This window comes from Macaca fascicularis, chromosome 9 (assembly GCF_037993035.2).
Source record: "Macaca fascicularis isolate 582-1 chromosome 9, T2T-MFA8v1.1".
Lineage (NCBI taxonomy): Eukaryota > Metazoa > Chordata > Mammalia > Primates > Cercopithecidae > Macaca > Macaca fascicularis.
The window spans coordinates 12,224,166-12,236,998 of NC_088383.1; the positions used below are offsets into that span (position 1 = coordinate 12,224,166).

General features: G+C 44.5%; 1 protein-coding gene across 50 annotated transcripts in view; it reads left to right on the forward strand.

The window, feature by feature from the left end:
- Positions 1–8,013, forward strand: part of CELF2 (CUGBP Elav-like family member 2) — an 866,142-nt gene extending 858,129 nt beyond the window's left edge. For 34 of the 50 annotated variants that reach the window (XM_045361822.3, XM_045361824.3, XM_074000993.1 and 31 more), the window contains 2 exons: positions 314–485; positions 1,838–8,013. In XM_045361822.3, the coding sequence (XP_045217757.1) occupies positions 314–441 (128 nt within the window). In that variant the 3' untranslated portion in view covers positions 442–485; positions 1,838–8,013. Of the gene's footprint in view, positions 1–313 lie in introns of all 50 variants that reach the window. The other 16 variants (XM_074000974.1, XM_065519950.2, XM_074000980.1 and 13 more) reach the window with 1 other exon arrangement.
- Positions 8,014–12,833: the final 4,820 nt, after the last annotated feature.

A 12,833-nucleotide genomic window follows, 5' to 3' on the forward strand; every position in this document is an offset into this window, starting at 1 on the left:
AACACAATGATTTGAGCGAGTTCAATAAGTGGAACTGAATTCAGCCAAACAACTGAGGTTTCAGTGTTCTGGGGAGGGGTGTGTGCTCCATGATGCCACAGTTCCAGTCCAGCCAGCTGCTCCACAGCTGCTCAGTGGGCACGTTCCATCAGCCACTCACGGTGGACTCACCATCAGTTCGGCGGAGCTGTGCTGGGCCCGTGGGGCTGGCGCCTCATGCTGGCTCTCCAGCCCTCCCCAGAGCCCCGGCCCCCTTTTCTGGTTTCTGCTGGGCTGCCTCTCCAGCCTGACTCCCTGTCTCGGTATTTTCCAGGTTTTGTTAGCTACGACAATCCAGTCTCTGCACAAGCTGCTATCCAGGCTATGAATGGCTTTCAGATCGGCATGAAACGCTTGAAGGTGCAGCTGAAGCGTTCCAAAAACGACAGCAAACCTTACTGATCCTAACCCCAGAAGCTCCCTGCTCTCATTTTAGCTTTCTTAGGGTAAGTCCCACGAGCCAGCCTGTCTCAACAGGGAAGGCAGAGGAGGACCACATTGCCAACTTTTACCAAGAGAGACGGTTATTTTTACAATAAGGCCTCCATGTCCCCACCCACTTCCCCTACCCAGTTTGCCATAATTAAAACTTGGGCTACCTTGTTTCTATTGAGTAAATTCCTTCTCCAGTTGTGCCACTGTATTCTCCTTTGTTTTGCAATTTGAATCTCCTTTTACCTTTTTTTTTAATTTTTTTCATTTTTGCTTTTTTAAAGAGAAGCATATACACAAATAAATGGCATCTTGAGAATTTAAAAGGCAAACAAACGCTAATGTGCAATTCTAACTCTGAAACCACTGGTGCCCCGAGAGCACTGCCTGGAGAATTCACCCCTCCTTGCCCGGCGCCCGCCCCCGGAGGGAGGGCCCGGTGCTTAGAGGTTAACGTGGTGGCCTAGGAGAGGGAGAAGCCAGGAGAAGCACTTACTCCAACCACACGTCTTTCCACTACATCGGCTTGTTTTACTAAGTAGGATTTTATTTTAGGGTTCAAAGAAACATGACATTTATTGGTCAAATGATTACACTGGTTGTCTATTTTGTTATTGTTTTATTTTAGTTTTTAGAAAGGATTAATGTACAAAAAGATTTAGAGATCTGTTTCTTAAAGCTACAGGGTTTAAAAATAAAAATGAGTGAAAATACTTGATGTTTCTTGAAAGATAAATTTAATAATAATAAATAAATACATAAATACATAAATAAAAAAGAAAGCCACAGGCCTGTAAATTTTATTTGTAAAAAAGCATTTCTATTTTTATACAAAATTTTTACTGCCTCAGAAATAATGGAAGTTATTTATTGCCTATTGTTAACTTATTGGGTACCTAAAGAGCAGTTCTCTGTCTAGCTAGAACCTTCTGAAGTAGTCTCTAGAGGAATTGTTCTAGGAATGGGCTTTTTTTCACCGTTGAACCCTAGACCTAAAGTTCATGCTTTATCCTCTCGTTGTTTGTATCTGTCTGATGATTTTGTTTGTAACTTCCATTATCTAGTTTACAGTTCAGTCGTCTGACTTTCCCCGTATGTCACATTTGTTGAAACTGGACCCTCTCCCCCTGTCCCTCACCCCAAAACACCCGGAATCCATCCCCTTTCACTCTCTCCAGATGGATTCTCTTGGGGTTTCATTGTGCTGTGGATAAAGAGTGTAAGAAATGCAAATTATGTGAATGGCTCGGAGACTCCCTAATGACCTAAGATTTGCATTAGTTTTTCTCCTGCACCCTTAAAAGTGATTTTGTTGCTGCTGCATAGATTCTGTGTAACTTTTTACTCTTCCTTGTTTTTTCCCTAGACATCTTCATGCCCGTTAGTTCATCGTTTGCCTAGCATGTCCCTGTGGCGTCTCAAAAAAAAGTTTCATCGTCCCGTCATTGTTTCTGATGTCTTTCTGACCTCACATCATATTTGGTTCTCCTACTGACCTTTGATCTAGTTTGACCTTTGAAATTTGCATGTGACCTCATCTAGCTATGAATTCTGGGAAGTCAATGTGAAAAACATTGCTGCATTCATGCAAGACTGAAATTTATTATTAGACAAATTCATTATAGAAAAAAAACCTGTGGCAAAAACGTTTCTTTCTTTTTTTTTTCTTTTCCTAAAACAGACTTGAAAGTATTATACAGGGATTGGCATTCTTCCCGGTCACTGGTAACAATAGCAATATGTGTCCAGGGACACAGAATGTTGGTTTCTAACAGACTACTTCCAAAAACAGTTTGAGAAAAAAACTGTCTGATTTTAAGTCTCTAGAGGTCTGTAATAGTTTTTACATTTTTCAGGCAGTGTAAAGTTTTTTGATAAGGCCATTTTAGGTGGCTCACTTTCTCATTAAGATATATATATAGAACCACTTTTTGTAGATTAGTATAAGAAAAATATTTACCCTGTTTTGGGGCAAATGCTACCTATTTGTGTCACCTTTTGCTGAACTCACAGTTAGACAATCCATGGTTTAATGCACATGAAATTACCTATATTTTATACTGTTTCAATGTACAGGAGAAAGGTTACTGTAAACTGTGTTATGTTGGTGCTTCTGTGAATTAAGTTGTGGTTTCATCATGAGTCTTAATGTTCTTTGTTGATAAGACAAGTTTAGAATTGGTTTACTTAATACAAAAAAAAAAAAAGAATTTCAAAAAAAAAAGTTGTTTGCTTAAAAAAAATTTCATGTGAGGGAAAAAAAAAAAAAACCTATTCCAGAATAAGTTTTGTGTTGGCTTGTGAAGCATTGATGTCATTTTTTTTAATTGTGGACTATTTAGATGTGTTTGTGTTCAGCAAAATGTGATCTGTTTTTTTCTTTTAAAGAAAAAAAGTGAAAATATATAGTGCCAAATTCCAAAGGTACTTCCTTCCTAGAGCTTCAGTGTGTTTCTTGTGAGAAGTAATTTGATAACATGGGTATTTTATTATGTGTTTTGTATAAATCCCTAATATTTAAAAAAACAAAAAACAAAAAAAGGTTAAAAAGTTTGTTAACTTGCTATCCTGTGGTCTTGTTGCCTGAAATTGTTATTGTTTGTTATTTCTCTCTGATGTTTTTTGTAAGACATTGTATAAGTGCCCATGTCCCACTTTTTTAACCACTCCGCACATCAGTGCTGTGAAGGCAACCTCACCATGTATTTTCTTCATAATCTATGGAAACCTCTAAGGTGAGAAAGTTTTGAACTTTTAACCCTTTCTACCCAGAGCTATCTGAAATGTTGATAACTTTTTATACCGTCATGATTTGAGTTTGTTTTGGGGTGTTTCCAATTTGGATTTTTTTCCCCTGCATCTATCCTCTAAGTTGTTTCGGTTTGACTACTTTGTTCTTTGGTTAAGATCCATAAGAAAACAATTCCACGAGGCCAATCTAAAGGGAAAAAATCCTACACTACTTTTGATTATTTCTCATTTTTGGGAACAGAATTCCTAATGTGCTACTAGAATTCCTTCTTCCGTTTTAACGAGTAATTGGATAAAGCCTGAGGGGAAACAGAGGTAGATTCAGCACCTAACAATCCTGTATGCTTTTCAGTGCTATGTCCTAGTCTAGAATATTTTCATATACCTTGCAGTACAACGACTTTGTGGCAGGACAGTCTTTTGAGGGGTTTTCTGTTTCTTACATACTCCTAAATAATATTTCTAATCAGCCATTAGGCTGGGGCATCTCCAACCCCAGTAGGTACCGCTGAATATACCAGGTGTCTGGAGTTAGAAGCCCATAGCCCTTTCCCAGCCTTTTTGGTTTTTTTAATTGAACACATTTAAAGGGGACTGACCATCTAAGTAAAGCTCAGTTCTTTATCACAATGTACTGACCAAATACCTAGCACCAGTTCCAATACCTAGCGCCAGTTCCTGCTGCCATTTTTTAAAGTGCCATACGACTTTTTATGAACAGGTACCTTGCTGTCTTGACAAATCCTAATGTCACGCCTACAGCCCCAACACAAGCTCCAGCCTTCCTCTTCGGCATGCCCTGGAAGCTTCTTGGCCTCAGCTCCCCTTCCCCGCTCAGCACCCTGTTAGGATCAGTGTGTGTGGATGGGATAGCCCTGGGATGGAAAGGACTAGCCTCTACTGATGCAAAAAACAAAAAGCAACACAAACGTTTCCTTCTTATAGCACATGCACTTACAGTGACATGATTTGTATTATCCTCACATGTGTTTACTACTGCTGGGGCCTTCCTTCATCCTCTGAGGGCTATTTTGTACTTCCTGCAGCAATCAGCTTAATAACCGTTATTGCACCTGTCTCTCTCCGAGAACACGGTGTGTCTCGACACACACATGGAAACACAAGAGCCCACCACTTGAATTTCTAAGACCATTTCATCGTGAAACTCTTTATCAATTACCTAAATCTCAATGAAAAACAATTCTGATTTCTTTCCTGAAGCAGACCCCCCTCCCCATTTCCCTCTCAACCCACCTGCATGCATCTCCCCCAGAGGAAACACTGAGGGCAGGGGACAGGAGGCTCAGGACGGGCCCTCTGAGTCGAGTGTTCCTTCTTCACAAGTCACCAAAAGAGAGGACATAAGTGGGAAAGTCCTTTTTGCCCTTCTCCAAAAAACAAACCTTTCACAGAGACAAATTGTCCTTCTATCCACTTTATCTTTTACTATCAAAAGGAAAAAGCTGCAAGGGTGCAAAGGGCCTGTGCCAGAAGAAAACACACACAGGGAAACCGCTTTTTTTAATCAAGTGTAGAGAATAGTCATTTTTAATCTAAATTAGAGAATTGTGATACAATGGCAGTCCTCAAAGGCGTAACGAGTTCATCTTTCTTTCACCATAGGGGTTATAGTTGGCTTGTGCTACTCTGGAATCATTTTACTGTTTGTTTTTATTATCTTAAGTGCTAATTAAAAAAAAATAAAATTTTAAAAAAACCTGTAGTTTCATTACCTTTTTGAATAATGTCATACAAAAAATGTATGTTTTTTTGTGCTGTGAGAATTGATGTTTGTAGATTAATAATCATTTTGTTTAGAATTACAAAATAGTTTTTAAATATCGTCTGAGAAAAGCCAAAGTTAATGCAACCTAGTGGAAACTGTAAGACCATTTGAGTATTGTTTGTTTTATTGATGCATTTGGATTTTGTTGTTTGATGGAATTTGAGCCAAAAAAAACATACGCAGGCTTTCCTATTTCTACAACTGATTGTACTTATGCATTTTGTACCAGTGGAACTTTTTATACTGGAGATTAAAAAAAAAATGGAAATTTTTGTGGCTTGCTCTGGTGGGCCCCTGACAATGACTGATTTCAAGTTTGATTTTGGGTTGATAGAAAGAAAGTTGCTTTTCTTTTGAGAATTAAAAACTTTGGCTTGATTTCTTTTTTCCCTTTGCTTATACCTAGCATTAGAATTTTGTCTTAAAATAACAGCGGTAAGTTTCACTTTTTATTCTGTATTGTGCAGTTACACAATAAGGTAATTAGATTTAGAAGTACTCAGTCACTTTAAGTGGATAAATGTATTAGTTAAAACTTTAGGGTTTGCTTTTTTGCTGTTTAGATCAAAGTTTTTTCTGATTCTTCTGTCCTCATTGTGAACATAACCGTGTAGTTGAAACAGTCAAACTTATTTTTGTAATGTATGTTATTGTGTGATGCAGTTTTTTGCTTCTGTCTCCAATATTAAACCATTTTCCTAATACTTGTTTCTCTCTCTGCGTGTTGTATTGTTGGTAGTCATTATGTGTTGGTGATACATCTGCACACCTCACTGTTTCACGTATCTGTTTTTTTCTCTATGTTGTGTAAAAAGATACAGTCGATTCCACTTAAGTGAATATCTGATTTGGTAAAGAGGAAACTGCACACCAGCCACCTTTGATTTATGTACAACCGCCCACGTGAACTTCTGCTTCCAAGATTTATACACTTTTTTCCTACAGTTCACCTCAGTAACTGCCTTCGGGGTTGGATTTGCCAAGGTGTTTTACGGTCTTTTGACCACACAGGTTAATTTCCCCTTCTCTCCCCACCCTCATGAGTCTATCCACACAGTTCTTAACATACATTCCAAACTGCTGCTGGGGTTTCCTCTCTACACCCACGAGGCCAAACCCACATCATTACAGTCCTACTCTTCGTAGACACTAATCACCTTTCTAAAAGAGGTGAGTTCTCCAGGGAAGAAAAATAAACTTAGCCGGTGAAAAGGGTTAAACTTAAGTCTATTTGTTGCCATCAGTCAAAAGATATGTATAGAAAAGTCATTTAAATTATTTATTTCTACAAGCTAATTGAATCCAGGAGCAGCTTTAATTATTAACACTAACGGAAGAGAAAAGAAGTATTTCCAAGGGCTCAAATGGAAGCTGTCCTCAGTCCGGTGGAGGCAGGGGGAGGTAAAGTTTCTCACACTCAAGTCGTCTTCATAGTTTACTGTCCTTTTCCAAACAAAAGCTAATAATGCCATACGCATCCACACACTCCCTCCTGGATGAACCTAAGTCTCGTCCCCACTGTCACCCCAAGGCCAGTTATCAAAAACTGTTCCTTCTCTGCCCTCAAAGACTGAAGCCGCAGGCCCTGTTCTGCCTCTGCTCAGGAATCTGATTGCTCTTAAAGTGCTCTTACAAGATTCCGTCGATGTTTGCTCCCTCTGTCTTATCTCTCCTTCCAGTATTTTCAGACGCACAAGCTCTGACTCAGGCCACCCAGCACCTGGCAGCCTTCCTCTGGGTGCCAGTGAAATCTCTCCCAGTAGGTGCTCAGGCTCTTCACCCTCTCGTTGCAGCAGCCCCTCTGGCCCGAGATTGTATTTTCTAGTCTGCTCAACAACAGAGGGGCCTGGCGAGGTGGAGGAAGGGAGGCTCCCTCCCCGGGGCTGGCCGCCTCAGCGATGGTGATGCCACCAGCTCCAGCCTGCACGGATGGAGCTCACTTCCTGCCACCACTTCTGCTTTCAGTCTCCTCATAGCCTTCGGCAGTCTCCTCTGAAAACACACTGCCTATGTAGTGGGAAAGGATGGCTAAGGGTGTGAATTCTTTTTATTAGGGAGGTGGGAGGGGATGTTGGGAGGTATGGGGGGTGATTAAATTATTTCCAAGGTGCAAGTGTTTATTTTTCAAATCTATAAGTACATAGATCCACCATTTTGGCACAAGACAAAATACTCATGCTAAGCAAAGGAAGAGAAAGACAAAGCCAGTTTTTGTTGCTTTTCTAAAGCAACAAATAATTCTCCAAAGAAGGGGATGAAAATGCTAGTTCCTTTAAGCACTTATGACTATCAAGTTGGTCCCTGCTTAAATTCATACCCATAGTTTTGAGTCGGTATGACCCCGCTGCAGTGTGAGCAAGGTGAATCCGTGTGCCACGCAAGGACCACCTTGGGATACTGCAGCACCATCAACATCCGCCTTGCTGATGGAAGCCACACACGCTGCCCAGCCCACAGCAGTTGCACGCACCCGATGGGCTCGGACTCTTAGCTGGCAGGCTAGGACACACAGTGAACATAAATGTACTGTGAATCGTTCCTGATAAGTGAATAAAACATTGTGACCAAACAATCAGCTTATTCACTTATCAGGAATCGACTGTTCTGCTAATTTGCTGTTGTTGTTTTTCATCTCTGTTGTAGTTCACTATTTTTGCTGTGTTCTGTTCTCTCATGCTTGGGCAAATCACTGGGAATATTATCTTCATGTGACCATGAAACGTTTCTATTGAGTGAAAATGATATCTTAACAAAATCTATGCACTTGCTATCAGGAACACAATACTGGATGTGTCTTATATATATTGAACTATATAGTACTCGATTTCTTAAATAAAGCTTAAGAAAGGACTTGTGTGTAAAGTTAATGTGATTATTTTTCAAAGCAGTGTTTCTAAGGGGTATTTTTGTTCTTTTAAGTCTTGAGTGATACAGGATATTTTTCATTAAAATTATATCACTGGCTTTATGACTGAATATTCAATAAATTGACTTTGGAAACAAAAGTTCTCCGGAGTGCATTTGAGCCAAGAGACCTCTGGAAGTCCACCCCCTGCCTCATGACCACGGCGAGTCTCTACCCACGCACCGTGGGGGGCAGAACAGAGCAGTCCCTTCATGGCCAAAAAGCCCACTAGGAGGCACCCAGAGTCCGCCCCAACCTACAAAACCCGACTGCCTTCCTGGATGTGATCTCTTTAGGCCCAGAAGAAAGGGGACCAAAGAGAAAGGCAGATCCAGGAATAATGCTGGTTTGTGTCAATACTTTGCCAGAATGATGTGGCAGTGAAAGCATGCCCTGCTGGAGAACAATAGCCACCCTATTCAGGACCGCAGAATGAGAGGCAGCAAGAGAAGGCATTTGATCATGCAGGATGAGAAGGGTAATGTTTCAAAGCGCTATGTGAGAGAGAGGCATCCTATAACAGTTGCAGCGCTTAAACGGGAGGCCTGCTGCTTGGCCCTTTGAAGGAATATTTTTGAAATTTTTCTGCAGGCCATAAGTTTGAACAGAATGGCATTTTCTGTTGGATTCCTTTTTTGCTTCAGGGTTTTATGTTGGATTTGTTTTTCTAGCTTAATGTTTGATTCTGAGAAAAACTCCTGAACTTCTACTTGCAAAATGGCACAAGCATCCTGATCCTTTATGAAGCAAATCTTATTCATCCCTGGCAATGAGGCACAGAAAGAGCAGCTAATGAAAACCCACAGATAATCCAGAATAATTCTTCCATTCTCTGCCTTCTCCCACCACAAACCTCCTCCTATTCATAAATTTCTCACAAAAAGAGAAGCTTCTAATGAAAGTGAGGGAGCAGAGAAAGAGCCAAGAAGCAGGAAAAGGCAGCCAAAGCCAAGGGCCTGGAGAGGGGGCACCTGCTGGTGCTGCGCAGCCACCTGGGAAGCGCTTAACATTGGGAGACCCACGGTCCGTGAGACCTGGGCGCGGGTGCTGCCTGCCTGTGAGGAGCCCTTCACAGTCCTCCCTTGCCAGTCAGGCACCCAGCTAGAACACACCCCTTCTGTAAAGGGCACACAGCCGAGGGCATCATGGGTAGGAGGGCACTGAGTCAGGGAAGGAGGAATAAAACCAACACGTTCCCCTGTTGGTGTGCAGCCCTGATTCCAGAGTCCCCCATGTCTCCCTAAGCAGGGGCTGCCCGCTGGGAGACCAGCACAGAGTGACAGGTCGAGGCAGCTGGAAGTCATCTGCCGGGCAGGAGCTGCTTTCTGAGGAACACTCCATGTCTTGTAACCTGTCTCTACTGGTCAGCAAAGCACCCTGGCACCAGCTTCCACGTGCCTGCATCAGGAGGGTGTTTAATACAAACTACACACACACACTGTTCTCCAACTGGTCACTTACAGCAGAAGCCGCACATAAGAATCCCCGGTTGTGAGACACTGGAGGATCCTTCTCTCATGAAGCTGCTGTGCCCTGTATAGAAAGTTCTCAGGTGCATTCTCTGGGAGGCCAGACTGCCTCAATGTGAATGCCAGCTCTACCACTAATTACCCAGGGAACCTCTGTGCCTGAATTTCCTCATTAGCACAAGGAGAGTAAAAATAATACCTAACGCATGGGGTTGTCATGAGGATCAACTAAGCCAATACACGGAAAATGATGTGCTTAGGGTCCACGGCACTGTGAACACGAGGCCGGGCTGCAGGTGAATCGCAACAGCCACACCTACAGACAGGGCAGCTGAACTCACCTCTACTGGCCTGGCCTCTCACCTTCTCCCAGCAGGTGTCCGCTTAGCCACCTGCAGAGAGCCCCACAGAGCTCCCTGGGTTCCCTGGGGAACTACAGGCATGGTCTGACCAGAAAGTACAGTTCTTCCAGCAGAGCTCTCTGCACTGACAAGTCCCAGAACAGGCCTTTCCCCTTCAGAGACACTGGCCACTCTAGTGGCACCTTCCCTTACAGGCTCACACACCACACAGCTCCAGGAAGTCACCAACTCATCCCACGCTAGGAAAAGGAAATGATTCCGCACTCAAATCCACCCCTTCCTACCTGTATTATATTTAGGCATCACTTCCCCAAAAGAAAAGCCTAGCTGTCCAGTTTGAGTCCAAGGCAGGAATGACAAGGTCACCTGTAGATTTGTCTATAACAAGCCTGTAGGTTCCAGGCCCTTCCAAGGCAAAGTGGTGCTCAACAGCAACCTGAATGGGTGTATGACCACCTCAGGGACAGCAGAAGCCGGACTTCTGAAACAAGGGCAGGCACACAGATGCGGCCAGGCAGAGAGCACCCAACCCCCACCCCCCATCCTCACTCTGCTCCCAATTCACCACAGGCACTATGCTTTTGTTTTCGTTCTTTGGTGATCCATGCAGAAGTTTAGAAAAATTATTTTGCTATTAAAAGCACAAAAATGAAAAGTAATTGCTTTAGCAGAGGGTGACTCTTAAGAGAGACTCGCCATTACCTAAGCCCTGTGGCAAACTGTTACGGTCTCCAGAGTCATTCTCCCCTTCCCTCCTCTCTCCACCCCTTTCTAGCTTCCCGCACTCTTTGCGATGCAGCAGAACATTCGCTATATATGGTGTGCTGTTTCCATGTCACATGTGTCTGTCTCCTCAGCTAGACCATGAGCTCTCTGAAGGAAGTGACTGTGTCTCATCCATCACTGGATCCCCCGTGCCTTGCACCGTAACTGCCATCTAGTCAGGGTTCAAACATGCTGGCTGGCTGAGGAGACTCCGGGAAGCAGCAGTGAGCATGCCGGGGCTGGGGACAAGCCTTCCTTATTCAATTGTGGATGGGCTCAGGAGGGTGGAAACTAGAGACCTCCTGGCGAAAGTCAGGAGCCACAATGGCAGGGGGCCGAGGGCGCGAGTGGGAACGAGGGAGAACCACTGCGGCGAGCCCCCTATGCAGGCTCTACCTGGTGGCCCCAAAGCTCCTCAGCTAAGAGGCCCCAAATGGAAGACTTGCCTGCTATGAGGTCAAGCCACCTCAGATGTCCCGTCATCTCTTTCTGCACCCACTCGGGAACATTTTCTATCTAGGGACTGCCCCTCAACAGAAGTTTAACATCTCAGAGATCAGAAGGGCCCTAGAACTAAGTCCACATGAACAGAAACCGTGGAGACAGGGGCCTGACTCAGGCATTCCTGAGAAGCGGATCCGCTCCCTTTCCCCCATCTCCCGCAGCAGCTCCTGTTGGGCCTGGCAAGTGAGTGCCTGGGGCAGGATGGGGCCGACACCAGCTCCCGCCCTACACAGCACAACCGAGCCATTCAAACGGACTTGGACAGGCGCAAGGTCCCTGCTGCTGCAGGGATGCCATTTGGCGGCAGGCATGCAGGACATGGGCTTGGATCCTACTTCTGTGTCCCAACACATCAATAGCTACCACGGAGCGAGGGTGTACGCCACTAATCATTCATTTGTCCAAAACACGCATTAAAGAGCTACCCTATGGCAGGCATTCCGGTAGCGCCGTGGGTACAGACAGTTAACACGTCATACCCCTCCCTCTAAGAGTTTGGCCATAATTAGCTTCTCTGCCAAATAAGGGAAAATAGGTAAGCAAGTGGATGGTCCAGGCAAACCTCTCTCCCTGCACAGCAGACACTGCATCCCAGGGCACCCACACAGATTACGTGCTCAGAGAGACAGTTCTGTGGGACTCTCTGCCTTAGCTGAGCTCACCGTTGCTCAGACTCACCATCGCCCTGCTGGAGCTTAAACGGCTGTCCTCGGGGAGGATGAAAGACAGTGGGAGACAGGGCAAGAAGCTCCCTAAAGCTTCTACACAACAATGTCTCCACTGAGGCCGGAGCTGACCAAAGCGGCCCAAGTGCTCCAGAGTCACGCTTCCCAACCACCCAACTATGACACATTCTTCCCCGTCTACAAAATGGGATCCAACCAACAGCTTCACACCTTTAAAAACTATGAACTGAAACAAATGCTGGGCGCCTTCCCCTCAAGGAACACAATGAGGCTGGGTAGGTGGGTAGGGGAGATGTAAGGGAGGACAGGGCCTCTGTGGGCCTGAGGGGCAGGGCTCTGGCAAGAGAAGAATGCTCTGCTGAGCTGACGCTGCAGTCACCACCCACCTGGAGCTCCACAACCCCATGCCCCGCCAGCCCAGCTCTGCCCGCTTTCTATCCCCTACTGACTGCATCCCCCCGGAGGTGCCCCTTCAGCCTCTCCCACAGTGTCAGCACATCGCCATTCGCAGCCTCAACTTCTGCCCAGTAGCAATAAAATGTTGGTACCCACTTGCCTGCCTTCCCTGGCACACAACGCTCTGCAGAGCAGGTGTCAGAGAAGGGGAGGTTCCCAACTCAACTCCCCTGGCCCTGAGAGGAGAGGGCCAGGCAAGCAGCCCCTCAGGTTGGCCAGACAAGGAAATATTGGTGACCTGTCATTCATGAACGTGATTATAAATATATGTCATACCCCTCTATAATTAAAACCATCCAGGTTAAAATTTGAATAATTCACAAACTTACAGTGTGGTATGAATTTGGAAACATTGATCTGAAGTAATGTTTTCCAAATTCTATTCTACAGACATTACCCTGCAAGATAATCTATGGGAAAAATAAGTTCGGCAGCCAAGAAGGTGTGAGGAGTGCTGTTAACCCAATCCTCCTGGAAGCTGCCCATGTGCAGTCACTTAGGAAAGCTCTGGGACAGCTCTGCACCCTGCAGCAAAGACCTACCTAGTTCACCTTGTTCAGCCCAGTGCAAGGTGTGCTTTCATTTCTTGAAACTCTCATCCTATGATACCTATTAACCAGAGAGGTGATGCGGTGCGGTAGGGAAGCACGCGGACTTTGGAACAAGGCTGCCTGGGTT